Source organism: Scardinius erythrophthalmus (genome assembly GCF_964197995.2).
Source record: "Scardinius erythrophthalmus genome assembly, chromosome: 9".
NCBI classification, from domain to species: domain Eukaryota; kingdom Metazoa; phylum Chordata; class Actinopteri; order Cypriniformes; family Leuciscidae; genus Scardinius; species Scardinius erythrophthalmus.
In genome coordinates this window covers 34,255,416-34,278,894 of record NC_138229.1, presented here as the reverse complement: position 1 = coordinate 34,278,894, position 23,479 = coordinate 34,255,416, and the positions used below count along the sequence as shown (strand labels likewise).

Below are 23,479 nucleotides of genomic sequence, written 5' to 3'. Positions count from 1 at the left end.
TGGCAGCTGTGTGTAGGCCCCACCTCCTGCAGTTATTCCAAATCACATGACTTCTTGTGAATTTCTGTAGTGCAGGGAATGATCTTTTTTGTGTATGCAGTGTTATCCTTTTTATTTGTATTTTTTTTGTGCTATATTTTAAAACACAAGTTGAACACTATTCAGATCATTTATGCGATCAGTTTATCAACATTTTGCTTAGATTTCACTTAAACAATTTGACATTTTGGGTGAATCACATTATTTAATTGCCATAATGTATACGATCAGGGCTTCCCTAATTGAAAAAAATATATTTTCCCAACCAAAGTGATGTCATTTGATATTTGTCACTTGTTACATGTCCAGATGTACTAAATTTATCATTTATAAATCTAATAATTTATTTTCTGAAATGAATGTTATATAGTAACAAATAGTATGTGAAAAGAAAGCTGGGGTTTGATTTTAAATATCAAATTGTAAGTACAAAACATTAATAAATCTATTAACTAATAATAATTCAATAGTTTAATACTAATCATTCACACACTATGGCTAGGAGGAAGCAAATAATAGTTTATGCTGGATTCAGATTAGCCTACTGTTATAGTCAAATGTCTATCTTCTACATCACAGTCTGCAGATGTCATGATGTAGAAGGGAAAGGATCAAGGCTGTTCTTATCACTGAGATAAGATTTTGTTGCGGTAGTTAGATATAACCTTGATGTTGCAATAAAGGTTACCTTGATTCATTGCCTGTTGCTAAATGTTTACCAATACCTGCATTTACTTTACTTTACAGAGCACTGAAGAATAACAGACATATTAATCAGTACAGTTTAGTGAAATGTATATGGTCCAATTTCCTTAAATATTGATATTATTAATTGTATTTTGTAAATGCTGAGTTTAGTTAACCATTGAAGATAAAATATTAGCATGTAATTTTAGATCTTCCTGAACATCAGTAATGTCAACCATTCAGAACAACCTAACTTAAAAATGTTAAATGTTATTTATTTATTTGTTTGTTTGTTTGCAATATATTCATGTTTAGTCAGAGGCTTTTATCCAAATCGTATTTGAGGAACACAACAAGCACAACGAGCAATTTATCAAGATCCAACCATACTTAAAATACTAAAATGGCAGTTTTAAGAGTACGAAGTGATGTTCCTTATTTGTAAATTGGTCTGGGAAAAAAAAACCTCTGGAAAATGACTAAATGTAAATGTAATACAAATAAAACAGTGTAATAATTTATGGGAGAGTTCATTTTGGATAATCCACATCATTGATTTTCAGGAAGATCTTGCTGCTCATCATTTAAATAGTTGGTCATGTTTGCTGTAGCAGTTTGCAGTGCTCTGTCAGAGTTCCTCTGAAACCCTCCACCTTCCCGAGCTCCACCTAGATCTGCTACAGGCAGTTTCATATATGCTATCTGTGCAGCAGCAGTATGTTTTTCATGCTCACAGCAGTGTGTCTGTATGTATTGGCACTGGCGGTAGCAAGTCTCTGTACTAGTGTAGTGCAGTAGATCTATTTCGGCAAGTCCGAAACTTTCGGCAACTGGAGACATATTATACAACTTATTTAAATATATAAATATTATATATATATTATATTTATAAATTTATATTTATATAAATACAACTTATTTAACATAAGTTAAATCAACTTTCGGGGGCTATTTCGACAACTCTACAGAGAGTTCAGAGAGTCATGATAGAATTGTCTCAGTTACTGCTGTAACCCTCGTTCCCTGATGCAGGGAACGGAGACATTATGCCGACTGACATATGGGGTCTCACTAGGGAGCCCCAATCACCTCTGAGTTTTAGAAAAACGTCTCCAGTTACTTAACTGTAACCTTGTTCCCTGAGAAAGCGGAACGAGATGCTGCGCTGCTCAGCGCATTGGGAACGTCTTTAGTCGTGACCAGCTGTGAATATTGTGTGTAACACGTCGATAGAATTGACCCGGAGGTAATATAGCCTCGGTCGATGACGTCATCGGCGCGCACCCGCAACACGAGGCTATAAATAGATGAGCCACAGGTGCATCGTCAAGATATTTTTTCTGAAGAGCAGTCCTGGGACATCTTCAGCACGGCAAAGCAGCGCAGCATCTCGTTCCGCTTTCTCAGGGAACAAGGTTACAGTTAAGTAACCGGAGACGTTCCCTTTCGAAAGCTACAATCGATGCTGCGCTGCTCAGCGCATTGGGAACGAGAATACCCATGCCGCCGTGCTTGAACATGTCTAGACCCCCACGGTTGTGCATGTGTGTTTCACAAGAACACAAGAAGGCCTAGACATTAGCTTGTGATGTCGACTCAAGGACATGAGAGCCCGGAGTGGCATGAACATCCAAACTATAAAATCTTATGAATGTGTGCGGAGAGGACCAACCTGCCGCATCACAAACCTGTTGCAAAGGGGCCCCCCTTGCCAAAGCACTAGAAGAGGCGACCCCCCTGGTGGAGTGAGCCCTAAGGCCTATAGGCGAAGCTTGGCCGCGCGCCTCATAAGCAAGAGCGATAGCATCCCTGACCCAATGAGACATAGTCTGCTTGGTAGCAGCTCCTCCTCTGTTGCTGCCCCCATAACAGACGAACAGTTGCTCCGACTTACGCCACTGGCTAGTGCGGTGGACGTAAGCCTGAAGAGCACGGACTGGACACAGCCTGTGAGATCTTTCCTGCTCCGGCGTTGTGAACGGCGGGGAGCAGAAAGCCTCAAGAGTGACGGGATGTACAGCCGAAAATGGAACCTTAGGCAGGTAATCAGGATGTGGATGCAAAATCACTTTCACCAAACCTGGGGCAAAGTCTAAGCAGGATGGAGAGATAGAAAGAGCCTGCATATCCCCAATTCTTTTCAAGGAAGTTATTGCCATCAGAAAAAACATTTTTAGTGTCAGAAGTTTATCAGACGCTGATTCTATTGGTTCAAAGGGGGTGTCAACCAGACCCTCAAGAACTATAGCTAAGTCCCATGAAGGGATCTTGGTTCTTACTGGAGGCCTCAGTCGCCTGGCTCCCCGAAGGAAGCATGAGAGCAGAGGGTGTCTCCCAAGTGGCGCCCCGTCAACTAAGGCGTGGCAAGCCGAAAGAGCGGCCACGTAAACCTTAAGAGTGGCAGGACATGTGCCTGTTGATAATTTCTCTTGCATGAAGTCCAGCACTGAAGCAATCTGGCAGTTAACTGGATCTACATTCTGTTCAACGCACCACCTTTCAAAAACACCCCATTTAATAGCATAACTTCTTCTAGTAGAGGAAGCCCTAGCACTCAGAATGGTCTCAATAACATCCGGCGAAAGCCCAGTGTCTCTTAATTGGTTCCCATCAGGGGCCAAACATGAAGATTCCACAGGTCGGGCCTGGGATGGAATATCGTGCCCTCCGTCTGAGACAGAAGGTCCCTCCTCTCCGGAATCACCCACGGCGAGCCGTCGAGGAGAGCTATTATCTCCGAGAACCACACTCTGTTCGGCCAACGTGGCGCTATCAGCAAGAGGCAAGACCCTTGTTGGCGAACTCTGGCTAGAACTCCCGGGAGCAGAGAAACTGGAGGAAACGCATACAGGCGCATCTTGGGCCATGTGTGCGCCATCGCATCCAGACCCAGAGGAGCTGGGTGACTCAGAGAGAAGTAGAGGGGACATTGCGCTGTCTGCTGGGAGGCGAAGAGGTCCACCTCCGCTTCGTAAAATTTGGTCCAAATCTGTTTCACTACTTCCGGGTGGAGTTTCCATTCCCCCGTCGGTAGTGTCTGTCTGGACAATAGATCTGCTCCCACATTCAAATGCCCTGGGATGTATACTGCCCTGAGTGACAGGAACTTGCCCTGGGCCCAGAGAAAAATCTGCCTCGCTATTCTGTTCAGATTGCGTGAGCGCAGACCTCCCTGGGGATTTATATACGAGACTGCTGCTGTGTTGTCCACCCGCACTAGGACATGACAGCCCCTCAAATGATGGAGAAAATATTTCAGAGCCAGAAATATAGCCATCAGCTCGAGGCAATTGATGTGCCAATCGAGCTGATGACCCTCCCATTCCCCTTGAGCTGGACGGCCATCCAAGACCGCTCCCCAGCCTATCAGGGAGGCGTCCGTCGTTAGCAGTTTGCGACGACACGGCGCCCCTAGAGTGGGACCCAAGGCGAGGAACCGGGGTCTGAGCCACAGAGATAGTGTACGAAGCCCGCGGCGCGTCACTTTTATTTGCCTTAGAGGATTGGCTCTTGGATGAAATCCTCTGGCTTTTAGCCACAACTGAAACGGTCTCATGTGCAACAGCCCCAGAGGAATCACCGTGGAGGCTGATGCCATGAGACCTAACATTCTTTGATACTGACGAACAGTATGCACTTGGCCTAGCTTGACTTTGGTCATGGTCTGCCGAATGGTCTCGATTCGAGCGGGAGACATTTGTGCCCGCATCGTAATCGAATCCCAAACGATCCCGAGCCCTAGAGAAACCAGATGAGCTAACACGATGTCTCTGTGTTGGAGCGCCATCTCTCGTGATTGTGCTAGTATTAACCAATCGTCTATGTAATTCAAAATGCGAATGCCCTGGAGTCGTAATGGAGCCAGTGCTGCATCCATGCATTTTGTGTATGTGCGGGGTGACAGTGCTAGACCGAACGGAAGAACCCGAAATTGGTACGCTTCGCCCCCGAAAGCGAACCTCAGGAATTTCCTGTGTTGTGGCAATATTTCTATGTGAAAATATGCGTCCTTCAGATCGATCGTGACGAACCAATCGTGATGTTGTATTTGCGACACGACCGTCTTGACGGTTAACATCTTGAACTTGAGTGCTTTGACTGTGCGGTTTAAGCCTCGAAGATCTAAGATTGGACGCAACCCCCCATCCTTTTTGGGTACTAGGAAGTATCTGCTGTAATAACCTGACTCCCTCTCTGGAAGAGGAACACGTTCTATGGCCTCTTTGCTCAGAAGAGTTTGCAGCTCTTGCGACAGTACATGCATCTGCTCCGGTTTCACGGTAGTGAAAATCACGCCGTTGAAACGCGGAGGACGACGAATAAATTGGATTCTGTATCCTAACTGTACTGTGCTTAATACCCACGCAGAAACGCCCGGCAGAAGTTTCCACGCTGCCAGACTTTCCGAGAGTGGTATTAATTTTAATACTTCCTTTTGAGGGGATATTAGATGTTCCGTGTCCAGAATGACGGTCGGAAACGACGGAACATCTAATATTTCGCTGGAAACCGCTGCCCCCCGAGGCACGAGAGGTGGCGGGGATGGAGTGGTTTTGTGAGGGTAGCGGGAAGGGACGAATAGGTCTTGAACGCGCCCCATCCCGCGGGGGACTACCCCCACTAGATTGGGCGCCAGAACATCAGGACTTCCGCTTCTTGTTAATAATAGTCCTGAGGTCTGGCTTGGGAGGCTGCTGAGTCTGGCGAGTCTGTCTCTAGTCTCTCTGAGGGGGAGCACGACTCGCCACACTCTGCTTTTTTACCTCCCTGGCTTTTGAAGGACCGGGGCGGGGCTGGGTGGTAGACGGCCCCTCCCCTTGAGTGCGGCGAGGAAGGAACTGAACGAATGCTTCTTTGTGTTTCTTCACCTCTTTAAATCTGGTCACTACGGTGTTAACAGAGTCGCCAAACAAACCAGAGGGAGAAACAGGTGAGTCTAACAGAAACAAACGATCTTTCTCTTTAATACCTGTCAGATTCAGCCACAGGTGCCTCTCCGTGCTGATTAAAGCACTCATTGAACGGCCGATGGCACGGGCCGTTTGCTTGGTCGCACGGAGAGACAGGTCTGTGGCTCGACGAAGCTCAGAGAACGCTTCCTCGTCGATGGTACTGCCCACACTCAAATCCTTCAATAGGTCAGCCTGGTACGCCTGTAACACTGCCATAGTGTGCAGCGCAGCACCAGCCTGACCTGCAGCTTGGTAAGCTTTACCCACAAGTGAAGAAGTTATGCGACACGGTTTATTGGGGAGGTTAGGTTTCTTTATGGAAGATGCGGCTTCGGGCGAGAGATAGCTCGCGAGCGTCTCTTCAACCCGAGGCATCTCCGTATACCCCCGCGACTTCGCACCCACGATAGTCGAAAAAGTCGACGTCGAAGGCACAAAGACACGAGAAGTATACGGTTTACTCCATGACTTAGACAGCTCATCATGGAGGTCCTCGAAAAAGGGAAGAGACTGATGTTGTGGTCTCTCCCCCCTGCCACCGGACAGAAACCTATCCTCTAGCTTACTACGTTTGGGGGTCTCTTGTTCGCGTGGCCAGTCAAGCTGTAACCTGGCCACCGCGCGAGTAACCACCTCTAGCAATTCCTCGACAGATTTCTTTTCGCGCGAGGAATGCTCAGAGGCTGGCTGCTCGCGATCTGAAGAACCAAGAGATATCTCATCCCCCTCGTGAACCGAAGAAGCACCGGAGCGCGCTTCGAGATCACGAGAAGGGATGTTAGGATCTGGTGACGCAGCAAGCGAAAGGGACGGACCCGTCTCTTGCTCGTCATGCAGATCCATACGAGAGCCCCACGATGGTAATGCGGGTGCGGACTGGAAATAGTTCAGACGGGAGCGAAGCATCTTAACTGTGAGCTGGTCACAATGCTCGCACCCGCCTTTCTCTATAGCCAGAACCGCGTGCTCTTCCCCCAAACAAACAAAACAGTAATCGTGTGTATCCAGCTCAGACATGGGACGGGAGCATGGAGGAACACAACGCTTATTGATTTGTTGGCTCATTTCTCTTTCTTTTTTTACTTTTTAAACTCTTTGTTGTAACGTGAGAGAAAAAGATTTGAGAATGAGAAATTTCTGCACACTGCCTGACAAAAACTAACTCCTAACAAAGATCTGAGAACAGATGAGAGTAGAGAGAGTGTTTTCAACACACATATACAGAATGGTCTGAAGACAAAAGACCTGACGATGCACCTGTGGCTCATCTATTTATAGCCTCGTGTTGCGGGTGCGCGCCGATGACGTCATCGACCGAGGCTATATTACCTCTGGGTCAATTCTATCGACGTGTTACACACAATATTCACAGCTGGTCACGACTAAAGACGTTCCCAATGCACTGAGCAGCGCAGCATCGATTGTAGCTTTCGAAAGGGAACAGCCAATGAAATTGGCTAGTGGAATTTGCATGTCTAGCCACTTCCCCGTACAAACGGGTATATTAGATGGCAGCATGCATACATTCATTTAGCTTGTGCTGAGGAGCCGAGATTTCGGCCATTCAGTGCGGTAGTTCAAGGTTGTGGCAGGAGGGACATCTGTTCTCTCCATTAGGGAACAAGGTTTACAACAGTAACTGAGACGTTCCCTTTCTGTAAGTCATGTTCAATGTTATGTCAACTGACAAATGGGGCCCCTATGGAAAGCGCCACAACCACTGAACTATATTATGAGTGTTGGCGATGCAGCTGCTGGCAAGCTGTAGCGTGCCTGTTGGCAACTGCCCTTGCTAAGTTGTAACCTACCCACACCACATTTACACTGCATTGGCTCCCTATTAAACATCGCATGAATTTTTAAATATTGCTGATTACTTACAAAGCACTAAATGGTTTAGCTCTGCAGTACTTGAGCGAGCTCTTAACGCATTATAGTCCTTCACGTCTATTGCGATCTCAAAATTCCGGCCAGTTAATAATACCTAGAATATCAAAATCGACTGCTGGCGGTAGATCCTTTTCCTATTTAGCACCAAAACTTTGGAACAGTCTTCCTAACATTGTCCGGGAAGCAGACACACTCTGTCAGTTCACAGCCAGATTAAAGACACATCTCTTTGACCTAGCATTCACATAATACATTATATACTTCTATAATTCAATGTTAGGCTGCATAGATTAGGTCAGCTTGAACCGGGAACACTTCCCATAAATCTTGATGTACTCGTTACATCATAAGAAGAATGGCATCTACGCTAATTTTAGTGTCTTTGTTTATCCCGAGGTTTTCCCGCAGCCTGCCGGATCCAGGCCGGATCCAGATCTGACGAAGGACCTTCGCTTGGACCCGATGACAACGCAGTGCTGAAGTGCCAACTAGTCTCTACCTATGGAGGATCCCTTTACCACTCTACAGATAAGGCGTTGCCGGAAAATTTCGTGTACCTACCCCGAAGTGACAAAATAAAATAAAAGTCTGTACTTTGTAAAGACCAGTACTTTGTTTAGGCTTGGTTTGTAGGGAATTCCAAACCTGCGCACATATATTCAAACGCACATAACTATAGAACCAATTCTTAATGCGCATGTGAACGCCATCAGCGTTTATCACAGGTTCGCGTTTAAAGTCTGTGTAGAGAGAATGGTGTCATCTTAGCGGCCCCTAATTTAATAACAAATGTTCGTTGCGATGGAAGCGAATCAATCAAAACTAACTTTAGCTGGAAAATTACTTTATTAAAGAATCGCTATAAAGCCAAAACAATCTCTGTTACCCTAAATGATACGTTTGTCTCTGTAAAGCTGCTTTGAAACAATCTACATTGTTAAAAGCGCTATATAAATGAGGATGATTTGACTTGACTTGACTTGACTTGACATGCAAGTCCAAAAATCAACGGTGTGGAATGGACAGGGCTTACCATGCAGATGTCATTTGCTGTTGTTCCTGTATGTTCATTAGGGAAAGAGTGCTATTTTCTTTCAGCCATAACCGATAGTTAATGCTGGGGAAGCGTACCTAGTCTAGGTGGAGATGGACGTGTGGAAATACACATATGGACTGACCTGTGGGGAAGTGATACATACAGTATGGAAGAATCTTTGTGGTAGGTGCTTCCTGAAAAGGAAAGGGACTACTACAGACGCAGAGAGGGGGCAGAGCAAAATCTGCCAAGGGAAAGACACAGGTTTACTGACAGAGAAACCACACTATTAGAGAATACACAAATGGGATTACTGGAGGGTACTATGGGGCATCTAGCCCAGTACAGGGGCTGACCAGCCAGGCATGCATCTCAAGTACTGGGCCAGGCTTCAGACCCCTTTTGCAGTTCAGACTTCCAAAGAATACCTGGAGGAAATCCCTGGTGGAGTGAGCCCTTACTCCACAGGGGCACGGCACGCCTTTGGATCGGTGCGCCAATGCGATGGCATCCGTTATCCAGTGGACCAACCTCTGCTTGGAGACAGCCTTTCCCTTCTGCTGACTTCCAAAGCAGACAAAGAGCTGCTCAGAGCTTCTGAAGCTCCACGTAATGCGTAAGGCACGAAAGGTACAGAAGGGAGTGGTGGGAACTTTGGGAACGTATCTGGGCCGGGGTCTCAGGATCACGCAAGAGTGGGTTGACCCAAATTCTAGGCACATTTCGTTGACCGAAAATACCTGCAGGTCCGCTTAATGTTCCCATAGTGTCAACACCATGACACAGCATCAAGTTCCCTCACAAGGGAACATTTTAGGGTTATGTATATAACCCGGTTCCCTGAGAAGGGAATGACAGGCTGCATCACATTGCCATTCTTCAGGCAGGCCTGCTCGTCTTCCTTAAATCGAAGTTGATGGCGTTTATTGCCAGCACCCTTTTATAGTCATGCCAGTGACGCCATATGACTGCCGTGGTCAAAAGCACTGGCCTGATTTCTCACTTGCCTTAAGACACCGGCACACACTGGAAGCATTCTCAGGTAACCAGGTTACATATGTAACCCTAAGACGTTTGATGGCCAGTGACCATAATGTAAAATACAAAATTGTTATGAAAATAAATGATTTAATCTTGAATTCTAAATCCATATATTTTCCAGACCACTTGTCTTTGTAGGATTATAGGGATGGTGGAGCTTATCCCTGCATCTCAGACTGAAGTCAGGGAAACACCCAGACCGGAGCACCCAGATGAACAGAGCAAATGGGTGGTGGTCCCCCTCAGTGGAAATCATTAGCCCCTTTGGCTTTTACACATTAAATCCGTTAAATTACTGTAAAATTACCAGATTTTGACTTTTCCAGTAAATACATAAGTGTGCTGTTCACACAAGCAATGGTATTCTGTCTTTTGGTAAGATGCTATTCACACATCAGTACCAAAATTCCGGTACACTCTAGGGTGTCAATCATCTGAAATGATCTATAAACATCTATAAGCACCGTTTTCATCATTCACCATCTGTCCAATTTGACAACATTGCATTTTAGCCCTTTAGGGGGCCATATGCTCACTCCCCTAAAACCGCAATATGGACAAAGGTTTGTGTGACGAGTGTGTTGTGAGTAATTTTTTTAAAGCTAAGCATTTGCTAAAAGGATTTTACAATTATAAAAATTTGACCTCCTCAAAAATACACTATTCGGATACTGTACATCTAGGCTAGAAATACTCTTTCTGACTTAGACATTCAGCTTGATAAAGGCCCTAGTGATTGCCTCCATAAGTTTGAGAGCAACAATTTAAATACCTGTAGGCCTTGAACTTTGCATTATAGATATGGGTTTTTTTGCCATGAGAGACATGACTTTTAAACAGCAAACAAGTAATGAATTTGCCCTTCCATTGTATTTTCTGGAGAAAGAGAAAAAAAAAGATGGAATATAAAATTGTGTTTTATTTGTAAGTCACATTTGTTTTTATATATAAAAAAATCCTGGTAAAGACTGTACAAATCTGTAAAATATATAACAAAATACCAGTGTGTTGCATTATATAACTATCCAACAATCCAAACTTAAACTGATGTTCTTGAAGACAAAAGAAAACAAAAGAATAATTGAGCTTTGTTTAATTATGCTTCTAGCAGAGTAATTTTTAATCCAAACCGTGAAAGGTCAAGGCTACCGTTATCTTTATGATAAGAATGTTGGGGAAAGGCCACTTGTTGAATTGATTCAGCATATCTCAAAATCTGTTGAAAACATTGTATTTTACATTGTCAGTATTAATGTTTTGCAGAAAAAAACTTGATTACATAAGCATTTTAGCTTGACAACAAAATGCTGATAGTGCCCCCCCCCCCCCCCCCCACCTCACCTCACAGGGTTTAATCTTTAAGACACACACACACACACACACACACACATTATTTTGACTTTGGTTTTATTTTTGCTGAATCAGCCATTGCTGTGGAAAGAAATTCAACTAACTTGAACAACAAATGTTGTCATTAATTTTTTTTTTATAAAACCAAGCTAATATAAACATATAAACTGCTAAAAAGATGTTTATATATAATTATATACACAAATAAACCATAGTGAGTAGTGGAGTGGAATCTGTGTTGGTATAATTATTAAACTGAGATGCACACAGTAATCATAATTTTTTTTTTTTTTTTTTTCACAAGCTTTTACATTGGCTCTGGTAGTAAGTTATTAGGTCGTTCAGCACAAAAGCTCAGGTCATGGGCCTGATATTGCTGAACTGCCCGTAGCTCTATAGCACCATCCTGACAGGAAATGTTTGATGAACTGTTGCTTTCTTCAAGCAGATACTCCCTTGGACTTTTGGAAGCATTTCTCAATCGTTTCCAGACTTTTTTGTTTAAAAATATATACAAAAGAGGATTTATGAAAACATGCATGAAAGCAATACATTCTGTAACCTGAATAGCAAAGTCCAAGTGTATGTTAGTGGAACATGTATAAAAAATGTGAAGGTCTTGCAAAGCATGCAAGAAAATTACAACACTGTAGGGGAACCAGAGGAGAAAAAACATGACAGTGAATCCAATTTCATATTTAAACATCTGGAATGTGTTCCTTACCACAGAAACACACGGTAGTCTGATGGAACAAAATAGGAGCACTAAAAATGGTATGACAAAGCCAAGTATGTTCATCTGAAATCTTACATAGATTTTCCAGCCAACATTATTGTGGAAGTTGAAAGTGCAAATGTTCAGTTCATGGACCTTTTGAGTCTCAACAAAGCTGACATGGACAGCAGCAGCCAAAACTGATAAAAGCCACACCAAAATGCACATAATAGTATTCCTCTTTGGACTGTTGAAGATCCTGATGTTAGAAACAACACATACAATGTCCATAAATCTTTGCAAGCTCTGACTAGCAACAAAGAGATTGCTGCTATACAAACTGACCATGTAAACCAATGTGATTGCCTTACAGCTTTGATCACCAAAGATCCATTCACTGCTGGCATACACAGCCCAGAATGGAAGGCTCAGTGTAAAAGTAAAATCCGATATGACCATGTGCAGAGGCAACACCTTCCTCAGAGTTTTGTATTTGATGAACAATATTAGGAGGGTTAAATTAGCAATAATGCTCAGCGCACAGGTAATGGAGTAAAATATAGGTAGAAACACACTGCTGAATTCCTTCAGATGTGTCTTCTTGCAGAGTCCATATTCTTCAAGTCCTTCTGCATTATGATAGTCCTCATAATTGCTGTAGTCCTCTGAGTTTAAAACATCCATGGTTTGAAATCAGCTGTAAGTCTTTGTTGCAAATTTTTGTTATTGATAGAAAATCCCTTTAACTTAAGAGTACTTTCACATAAGTATGGCACTCAGGATACTTGCCCATAAACGTTTTCCATTTCATTCTTCAGGAAAATCCCTGTCTGTTGGAAATACAGAACAAACAGCCGTAAGCATGGAAAATATTAGCATTGAGTGCACATCCTGGAATGCTAATACTAACACAATGGATCTGAGAAGTAGTTTGCAGTTCTAAAGCACTTTTTTAGAGCAGTCTATATCAACAATAAGAGAGGAAACTTGCTTCGCTGAGCATTGGGAGGAGCAGGAAATGGGCATATCACTGACAAACACACATAAAATGCAATAGTAATTTTGTTTTTCTGGTTTGTCTTACCCTAATGAAAAAAAAATATATATTCTTAAGCACAATTTGTCCTTTAGTATAACTAAATGTATTTGTGGCCCACTATATATTGGTATACTTAACGTCTGTTAAACTAGAACAACTAATTTTGTGCTAAATGCATTTTACATTTACATTTGCATTACATTTGTATTTGTACAAATGCATTTATTCAACTAAAGTTGTATTTAATATACTTTTCAGTTACACTGCATGAGTGTTGAACATTAATATTATACTGAAAACAATCTTTTAGTGCTTTTAAAACACATTGCATTCCAAGTAAATTTGAAGTTTGATAATGGCATCATTATTTTGTGCTTCAAATACAATAATCTAATGGAACAGCTTAAGAATTTGCCTTCTACAGGCACACCCAGTATACCAGTAACTCGCATATCCAGAGAACATCAGATGAAACTGTAATATCTTACATATAAATCATACTACTACATGAATTGAGTTGAAGTTAACACTTTCTGTTTGCAACAGTTACAGTAACAGACATAACACTCCATACCTCCTTCATGGCACATCTTCTTCAACTAACTTTTCCAAGATAGAACACAACAATTTTGATACACAAATGACACCTAGTGGTTACTTCAGGATACTACAGAAACAATGAGAACATATTGAATGTAGGAACCACCACGTACTAGAATCGAACACGGGTCGCTGCCAAACAAACGCACTCGTTTTGACAGTTGCACCACAACGGAGATATGCATTACACAAAACTGGAGTTACTTTGTGTTCTTTCCATACTGTTACAAGTATTAATATAAGCAAACAGATTTTTCTATTAATGACAGCACAAATTATATGGATTTAAAGACTGCAAATCGCCGAGAAAAATCTCAATAGAGGCGCAATAAGTGGTGCATGAAAATAGACACGAAACTGTATAGAACAAGAAAGCGCATTAAATTTAAAGCTGCAGAAGAAATAAAGCCAGCAGACACAACATTAAATATCATCAGCAGAATGTTTTGCTTCATTTTACCTGGCATCTTTCATTAAAGTTGCAGGAAGCAACTGCATTAACCGCCATAATGGTCAACGTATGAGAACCAAGTTACAAATCATGTACTTTTCTGTAAAAGAAACATTTACATTTGGCAGACGCTTTTATCTAAAGCGACTTACATTGCATTTCAAGGTACACATTTTTTTTTACATTCACATCACTTCTTGCTTTCCCTGGGAATCAAACCCATGACATTGACATTGCGAGCGCCAATGCTCTACTGTTTGAGCTACAGGACAGCAATGAAACATGATACAATAACGTGTGAAAAGAAAACAAGACAAAGTTAAACAGTACACGGATGCAGAAATGCAAAACCTTCAAGATTCCAAATTGGTGATCTAGTTCAAGTTAAGAAACCTTGGATGATAAAGAAGGGTGATCAGAAGTTCACACAACCAAGCTGTTCAGAAGAAAGGTGAAGATTCCTGATGATGGTAGGTGTGGAATGCCTCACGTCTTGCTGAAATGTCGAAATCTAGTGCAAGTGTTATGGTGCCTTCACGTGCTATGGTAATTATGCTAAATACCAAAAGCCGACGTGGAAAATGCACATGAACACACCCTCATGTGGTATTTTCCACTGGGCAACTCGTAGAATATTTTGATGCATGAGTTGCCGAGATGAGATAGCCTTTGCCCTTTTCAAAAGGGCGAAGAGCAACGCAAGAGTCGTGAATACTGTTAGCAGCTATGGTTAGCAGATCGTTTTTGTAGCCTATACAATGTTGTGTCATTAACAATTGTAATATAATGCGTTAACACTCAAATTTCAACTTCGCTGCAATTTCCTTTATTTAATCATTTTATGTCGTTTTATTTTTTTTTTATTAATTATGTTTTAATCATCAGAAAGCACCACATTTACGTTTTTTGTTTTGTTTTGTTTTGTTTTTTTTGTAAAGATAAAAAAGATACTCTACTGACACAGACCTTGCGGGTACTACATTACGACAAGAAAAGTACTTGAACACAACACACTGGTAAATACCAGTTCACAAGTGGAAAATATCATCTTTTCCAGAGCACATGAAGGCAGCATTACTCCTACTCAGGTACAAAATGGAACAACACTAAGTCCGTTGAATAGGTCTGCTAGAGTTAGACAAAAACCTGTCTGGACTAAGGACTATGTTTTAGATATTGTAAGGAATATGAAGAACTTGAGATAGCTGTGTTAATAATTGAATGAATGAATAAGACACGAAAAGTAAAAAAAAAAAAAATGTATTTCATTGTTTCATAATACTTGTTTATTCTTGACTTGTTTATTTCTGTTGTGATATAGAAACAGCTGTATTCTTTCCGAAAATGGGAAGATGTTGTGCTTTCTTTCCATTGTATTGCTATACTATTCATTTCCACTAGATGGCACTGTTGTGTTTACATATTCAACTGATGTAAGTAGTTAGTTGAGTAAAGTGACTACATTTTTCACTGCAAATCTCAGTGTTTGTTTTGAAAATGAAGGAAAGTCTTAAATGGTTTGGAACAACTTTAGGGTGAGTGATGACAGAATTTAGAATTTTTATTTTTGATGAACTATTACATTAAATAGAAAATTCAGTGTTATATCTGTATTTTTACCCAGCTTCTTCAAGAGCGTGTGTCTTTTGGAACCTCATTATTTTTTGTCTTTTTTGTAGTGACATTTGTCTTATTTGTCGTATAACAACTATGAAATTGACTACTGGCAGAAAAAAATTATTTGTCATAAAATGTACAACATTACATTCACATTCTTTTTATTTACAATAGTATGAAGTCATGATTTCCCCCTTATTTCCTCAACAATTTGGCTTCATTGTAATGAAGTAAATGATCTTTGAAAAGTTTGAAAAACTCCATGGTATGAGTATGACCATACAATTACTTTGTCTTGAGCTGACCAGCCAACTAGGGTAGCGTTCATAGATTGGTAGCCTATTTATATTTGTTCAAGCTTGACAACCTTATTGTCTTTTTGTTTATTTTCTAATATATATTTCTAATTACAGATGGGTACACAGATTAAATTTCAAGTCTACCCCACAATCTTTTTGAAAACGCAACATAAACATACTTATTTTACAGTTGCTTAAAATATATTTCACTGCCGGGTCTTCATCATACTGAAAGCACCTTCGCATGCAGAGAAGGAACTTCCATATTATAAAATTTCATAAATGTGGAAGGCGAGGACCAGCCGGCCGCATCACAAATATCCTGAATAGGAAAACCAGATGACCAAGCCCACGACGAAGCCATGCCTCTAGTCGAATGGGCTTTAATACCTATGGGGCAAACCTGACCCATCGAGGTATAAGCCATAGATATAGCATCCACAATCCATCTAGACAGCCTTTGCTTGGTGACTGGATCGCCTTTGGATCGGCCACCAAAGCAGACAAATAGCTGTTCTGACTGCCTGAAAGACGCAGAACGCTCCAGATAAATTCTCAGTGCTCTGACAGGACATAGAAGATTAACCTCCCCATCCTCGGCAGAGGGGGGAAGGGCTAATAACGTAATGACCTGTGCTTTAAACGGAGTGCTTAAAAGCACTTTAGGCACATAACCATGCCTGGGTTTGAGGACGACCTTAGTGTCACCTGGGCCAAACTCCAAACATGAAGGGCTCACTGAGAGCGCCTGCAGATCCCCTACTCGCTTGATAGATGCCAGTGCCAGCAGGAGAGCAGTCTTTAGCGAGAGAGGTTTCAAATCAACTGACTGTAGAGGTTCAAATGGTGGGCCCTTTAAGGCCCCCAGGACCCTGGAGAGGTCCCAGAGGGGCACAGAAGGGGGTCTGGAGGGGTTAATCCTCCTAGCACCCTTCAAAAACTGCACCGCCAAATCATCCCTTCCTATCGACTGGCCCGCTATCAGGGCATGATGCGCTGCAATAGCTGCCACATACACTTTGAGCGTGGACGGGGAGCGGCCCGCATCCAACAGCTCCTGCAGGAAGGATAATATCACATCTACCTCACATGACTCTGGGTCCAAACAGTTTTTCGAGCACCAGCTGGAAAACACTGATCATTTCAAAGCATATAGGCGCCTTGTAGACGGGGCCCTAGCTTCGGAGATAGTGTTTAGGACTTTCCTTGGAAGGTCCCCGGGTACCCGTTTAGGGGCCACACATGGAGGGCCCATAAATCGGGTCGCGGATGCCATATCGTTCCTTTCGCCTGGGACAGGAGGTCTTTCCTCATTGGAACAGGCCAAGGGACTGTGTCTGATAGCTGAATCAGCTCCGGAAACCACGGTCTGGATCTCCGGAGAGGGGCCACCAGCAGGACTGGGCACCCGCTCTCCCTGACCCTTTTTATGACTTGTGGAATCATCGAGACAGGGGGAAAAGCATAGAGGGGGCGATTGGGCCAATGATGGGTCAACGCATCCCTGCTCTTCGAGAAGAACATTTTGCAATGAGTGTTGGATCTCGAGGCAAAAAGGTCTATTTCGGCCTCTCCAAACACACTCCATATCAGACAAACCGTCTGAGAGTTCAGGGACCACTCGCCTGGGGGAGTGTTGCCCCGTGAGAGCATATCCGCGCCCAGATTCTGAACGCCCGGGATATGCATTGCTCTCAAAGAGCGCAGATTGCTCTGTGCCCATATAAGGAGTTCTTTAGCTAGGGCATGCAGGCTGCCTGACCTGATGCCGCCTTGGCGATCTATATAGGCCACCACTGACATGTTGTCCGTGCGGACCAGGACATGGTGGCCTTTTAGGTTTGTTAGTAATGCTTTCAGGGCCAAACCAACCGCTTTCATTTCCAGACAGTTGATGTGTAAGCTCTGCTCCGTGCTCGACCAGAGGCCGGAGACAGGCTTGCCCTCGTGCAGAGCACCCCAACCTAGGCTGGATGTATCTGTAAACACTACTTTCTTTCTGGAAACTACTCCCATGGTCACACCCTTGAGGTACCAGTCCTGAGCTCGCCAGGGAATCAGGGCTCTTAAACAACCGTGATTCACCATGATGCGCAGACTGCCGGACTACCATGCATGGGTTGGCACACGGCATTTCAGCCAGTGCTGCAGTGGGCGCATGCGCAGTAATCCTATGCAGAGTACGGGCGATGCTGCTGCCATGAGGCCGAGAAGTTTCTGAAACTTTTTCAGGGGCGCGTGCTCGCGCGCTCTGAACGAGGCTGCTAGCGTCTGCACTGAGAGCGCGCGCTCTCATGTGAGCCGCGCTGTCATCTCCACTGAGTCTAAAACTGTGCCCAGAAAAACTACAGTCTGGCTGGGTGTCAGTTTGCTCTTGGCAACATTGATTGTGAGACCCAGGCATTTCAAATGGCCGAGAATCAAATCTCTGTGAGCTATTAGCTCTGCTCTCGATTGTGCTAGCACCAGCCAGTCGTCGAGATAATTCAGCACGCGCACTCCCTGATGTCTCAGGGAAGAGAGCGCTGCCTCCATGCACTTCGTGAATGTACGGGGTGCCAGGGACAAGCCGAAGGGTAGAACAGTGTACTGATAGGCTTGACCCTCAAAGGCGAATCTCAAAAATGGCCTGTGATGAGGGTTTATCTGAATATGAAAGTATGCGTCTTTCAGATCCATTGTTACAAACCAGTCCCCCGGGCGAATTTGCGCGAGGATGTGTTTGATAGTCAACATTTTGAACGGCCGTCTCATGAGAGCTTTGTTCAAATGTCTCAAATCTAGTATGGGTCTGAGACTGCCGTCTTTTTTCGGAATTAGAAAATAACGCCTGGGACGCCTTCTGTGCCTCGGTGAACCTTTCAGAAAACCCCTTGACCGCCGGGCCGAAGAGGAAACGTGTCTTGTCCGTCTCCTTGATCTCCGTTAGATTCAGCCAAAGGTGGCGCTCTAATACTACCAAGCTTGCCATGCTCCTACCTATGGCTGTGCTGTAGCCTTCGTAGCACGCAAGGCTAGGTCCGTAGCGCTCCTCAGATCGCTGAAGGCTTCCGGATCCGGGCCAGTCTCGTACATGGACTGGAGGAGCTTGGCCTGGTAGACCTGAAGCACGGCCATGGTGTGTAGAGCCGATGCAGCCTGGCCAGAGGCGGAATACGCGCGTCCGGCGAGGGCTGATGTAGCTCTACACGGCTTGTTGGGGTGGGTAGCTCTAGCTCGCCAGCTAGCCGCCGTGTTCGGGCACAAATGAGCTGCCACAGCCTCCTCGAGGGGCGGCAAAGACTCGTAGCCGTTTTCCGCTGCACCGTCCACTGATGAGAGTGTCGCAAAAACAGATGAACCCACCCGTGCTGAGTAGGGTGCTCGCCACGCCTTGGTCAGCTCCTCGTGGACTTCGGGGAAAAATGGCGCTGGTTTGTGACGTGGGGCCTGCTGGCGCCCTGAGAGAAACCAGCCATCCAGCCGACTGCGGGGCGGCTCCTCAGGCGAGGCCCACTCGAGGTCGAGGTCCGTGACGGCCTTTGTCAAGATCCGAAGCATTTCAGCGTCGGAGTTAGTCCTGGTTGCTGAAATGCTGCCTGATGCCTCGGAAGCTTTGGCGGGGTCGAGAGAGCCCGGCCATTCCTCCTCAGACGCAGTAATCGACAGGCTGTCGTCGTGTTCGCCCGATCCTCCGAAGGAGACAAGGCCCGCCACGTGGCTGGGGGGGGGGCGCAGGTCTCCCTCGAAGAAAACTGGAGAGAAAGGGAAGGGCGGGTGACGCGGCATCGCCGTCTCGTAAGAGAGCTAGCTGGGTGCGCAGCACGGTGATCGGCATGCTGTCGCAGGCCTCACATCCGCCGGCGGAGAGCGCATTTTCTGCGTGGGCAGCTCCCAGGCAAGAAATGCAGCTCGCGTGTCCATCAGCCTCGTGCAGCTTGAGTCCGCACGTGGTGCAGAATGAACTAGACATTGCTTAAAAGGATATCTCGTCATCGTCGCCGGATAGCCACAGGTGAGACGGCGTCAGGGGGAAAACGGCTTGAAGTGCGTAGTCCGCTGAGAATGCTCGCTCAGGCTGAAGGGCTTGTTCTGCGGCGAAGCTTACAGTATCGATCAGAGACATGCAGTTGTCGCTGAAGGAGTGAAATCTGCTATAATGGCGAATGCGGGGCTCTGATATAGACTAAGGCCACACCCCCTTTGGGAGCTCTGACGTGCAATGTTGTTCATTGGTGGCCAGTCAGAGGCGCCCGCGCCATTGGTTTAAGCCAGGGGTGTCAAACTCAGTTCCTGGAGGGCCACAGCCCTGCAGAGTTTAGCTTCAACCCTAATTGAACACACCTGATCAGCTAATCAAGTCCCTCAGGCTTATTTGAAAACTGCAGGTGAGTGTGTGTTGAAGCAGGGTTGGAACAAAACTCTGTAGGGCTGTGGCCCTCCAGAAACTGAGTTTGACACCTGTGGTTTAAGCAGTTGCTGCAGCACAGCCTATGAGCGAGCCACGCTCAATGTGCTAGCTGTGCAGCTGCAAATGCGTTTTAAATAAAAGCTTCAGTAAATCGAGGAAAAGGAGTTTCCCCACTGCGTATAGCTACGCAATACGAAGTGACCGTTTGAAAGGGAACTCAGCTAAAGACACAAGTCTCACCCAGGGGGGCAATCATTTGGAAAAAATGGTTTCTGTGAGAATGGCGGCGAGATCAGCGACCCGTGCTGCTGTTTACAGCCGTCGGCCTGTCCCATCTCAAGCTGTCATCAGGGGACTGGCTTCTGGAGGCATTCCCACAGATGATGAGCAGGCCACCGGTCTGGAGAAGATCGTGTTGAAAGCTTCCAAGGAAGGAATGGATCCATATAACATTTTAAAACCGAAGGAGTACGCAGGCTCCAAACAAGACCCTCATATCGTCCCCTCCATAACCACCAAGAGGATTGTCGGCTGTGTTTGTGAAGAAGACAGCACTGCAGTGGTTTGGTTTTAGTTGCATGAGGGTGAAGCCCAGCGCTGCCCCTCCTGTGGCGCTCACTACAAACTCCCATACTGACTCAAACATTCTATATGTGTGACTTGCGCACAATCTCCTTCACTCTTCTGAAGAATAGAATTGCACTTTTTATAGGGACCTAGTTCTTTTTCATTGGTTGCTTCACCTTTTGCAGATTTAACATTTAACATCAAGAAAACTGGCTTTCTGCAAATCTGAAAGTACAATTTTGCATTGTTTTCCTATTTGTGAATGTATGTTTCATTGTATTATGAGAAAGTTTACGTACCCTATTGTTCGCTGTGGCTCAGCTACTTCCAAATTTTCCTCAAAAATACAATGCATTCCCTGTTCTGTTACATGAATGAGCTGTTACTTAAAATCGGCAACTAAAACGCAAGTTTGCACATTTCTGCAAGGGTGATAATGTCTTTGCTTTTCAATGTGTACACAAAGAAATGACTTTCCCTACTGTGTGGGATTCAAAACTACATTCCATCTACTTTTACAGAATTTTCTCCGTGTTTATATATCTAAAATAAAATAAATGTGGTGTTCAAAAAAAAAAAAAAAAATCATTCGGAAAAAATGGAAGCTTCCCCGGGCGCCGATTAGCAGACCATCACCTGCTGTTAGCAATCCATTGACTACCATTCATTTTGGCGTCACTTTGACAGCGAATAACTTTACATCTGAGGAGTTTAAAGACTCTGCTGCTTCTGCGTTGCATTAGTTTGCGTCTGTAAGCTTTGTATCTTTCTGTTTTAATCATTATTTACTATCATTCCTTGTTATTTATACTGCTAAATATAACTTAATCAACATCACACATTAACCTGACATCGCTAGCTTCAATCTAAATCGTTATTGCTAGCACAACACGCTAGTAATTCGCTAGCCTGTTAGCGTGCCATCCGTGCGCTCTTTATTTATTTATTTATTCTTTAGCGCGCTCGCGCCTTCCGTGCGCTCTTTATTTATTTATTTATTTTTTCTCGCGCGCCTTTTACGAGTTCATCAAAAACTGTGGTATCAGTCAACAAGCACGGTGAGTCATGTCATCTCTTCTTATTGTTACCTGCACCTCATGTAACATGTATAGCATAGCCTTCTCTGTCAGCACAGGATTTACATGTGATAAATGCAGCGAGATAGTAAATCTGACAGGGAAGATTTCAGAACTAGAGACACGCATACAAACTTTAATCGAGGTTAATTGTAAGAGTGCAAGGGCTTTAGATACTGCTTTGGATGCGACTAGCTTAGTGAACTCTGTACACTGTTCGGTTCCAGCTGAAATAGAGCCCATGCAGCAGGGCAATTGGGTGACGGTGAGACACTAGTCACGGGACAAAACACCGCTCTTCCGTTCTGATTACAACATCAAACAGATTCTCCCCACTCAGTGAAACACCCACTGAGAATTCTGTTGATTGTGCCCTAGTCATTGGCGATTCTATTACACAGAACGTGAAAATAGAGACTCCAGCCACCATAATCACATGTTTGCCGGGAGCCAGAGCGCCTAACATCAAAGCAAATTTAAAAGTGCTGGCTAATGCTAATCGTAAATTCTCTTTACTAATCGTAAAGATTATTATTCACGTCGGCACTAATGATGTTAGACTCCGCCCAGTGGCGGTTCTAGGATTTTTCTGTAACGGGCCATTAAGGGGCCACATGTTACATTCAGGGGCCAAGTACAGGGTACATTCAAGCACACAAAATAATTTATTCAGTACGGTGCAAATACATTTCGGCAGTCATTCCTTTTTCAAACGCTCTTATAAAAAATTATGAGCCAGTAAAGTTCTTAAAGGAGAAGTTCACTTTTAAAATGAAAATTCTGTCATCATATACTCACCCTCATGTTGTTTCAAACCTGTATGAATTTCTTTCTTCTGCTGAACAGAAAAGAAGATATTTAGAAGATTATCAGTAACCAGCCAGTTTTTGGGTCCCATTGACTTCCATAGTAGGAAAAAAATATACTATGGAAGTCAATGGGACCCAAAAACTGTCTGGTTACTGACATTCTTCTAAATATCTTCCTTTCTGTTCAGAAGAAGAAAGAAATTCGTACAGGTTTGAAACAACATGAGGGTGAGTATATGATGACAGAATTTTCATTTTAAAAGTGAACTTCTCCTTTAATGATTTTTTTCATTTATTTTATACTGTGCATAAAGGACACAATGCACTTTCTGAATTCCACCTTTTAAGTTTCATAATCATGTCATCGCTTATAAACAGTAAATTATTGTTAATTGTTTGGGGGTGGAATTGCATCTGTGATCGTTGTGAAGAATTCTCCGGTTGCTCTTCTTGTCGATGATTGCTGGATCGGATGGGTGGGAATCTCTAGGCACCTCACGATTCGATTCGATTACGATTTAGAGGGTCCCGATTATCGATTATTAACGATTTTTTTTTTTTTTTACCACTTGGTACTTTTAAAGAAAAGTATTTAAGATGACCCATAACGAACTTACTTCCAATACTTCCTATATTAATTTTATTAATAAAACAATTGGAAGTGATTTGGCAAGTCAACTGTAAGGTTACATTTGCCAGCAGTTTGTCCCAACATTGCAAAGAACCAACAGGAAAATAAATGTGTGCCTGTACTAGCAGCATACTTGTAGTAAATTACTACAAACTTCAGCATATTCTGAATCTCTAGCATTTAATAACAGACTTCTAACCAACATCCTCTTGTTATTTCCAATGAGCAATATAATCCTTCAGACAAAAAAAACATTTTGCTGGAGCAAATTCACAAACAGTTTTCGTTCA

General features: G+C 43.7%; 1 protein-coding gene and 1 pseudogene across 2 annotated transcripts; one reads left to right on the top strand and one right to left on the bottom strand.

Annotated features, from left to right (window-relative positions):
* Window positions 1–11,290: 11,290 nt before the first annotated feature.
* LOC308695328 (atypical chemokine receptor 2) lies at window positions 11,291–12,435 on the bottom strand. The gene has a single exon (XM_081373447.1). It carries the CDS (start codon window positions 12,392–12,394, stop codon window positions 11,303–11,305), a length of 1,092 nt encoding a protein of 363 aa, XP_081229573.1. The 5' UTR covers window positions 12,395–12,435; the 3' UTR covers window positions 11,291–11,302.
* A 7,951-nt stretch (window positions 12,436–20,386) lies between these two features.
* Window positions 20,387–20,743, top strand: LOC308696671 (cytochrome c oxidase subunit 5B, mitochondrial-like; annotated as a pseudogene). Its single transcript has one exon. The product of its transcript is annotated as a cytochrome c oxidase subunit 5B, mitochondrial-like (transcript).
* Window positions 20,744–23,479: the final 2,736 nt, after the last annotated feature.

Excerpts from the sequence above, each read along its gene's own strand:
- LOC308695328 (XM_081373447.1), bottom strand. The coding sequence starts at position 12,394 with ATGGATGTTTTAAACTCAGAGGACTACAGCAATTATGAGGACTATCAT.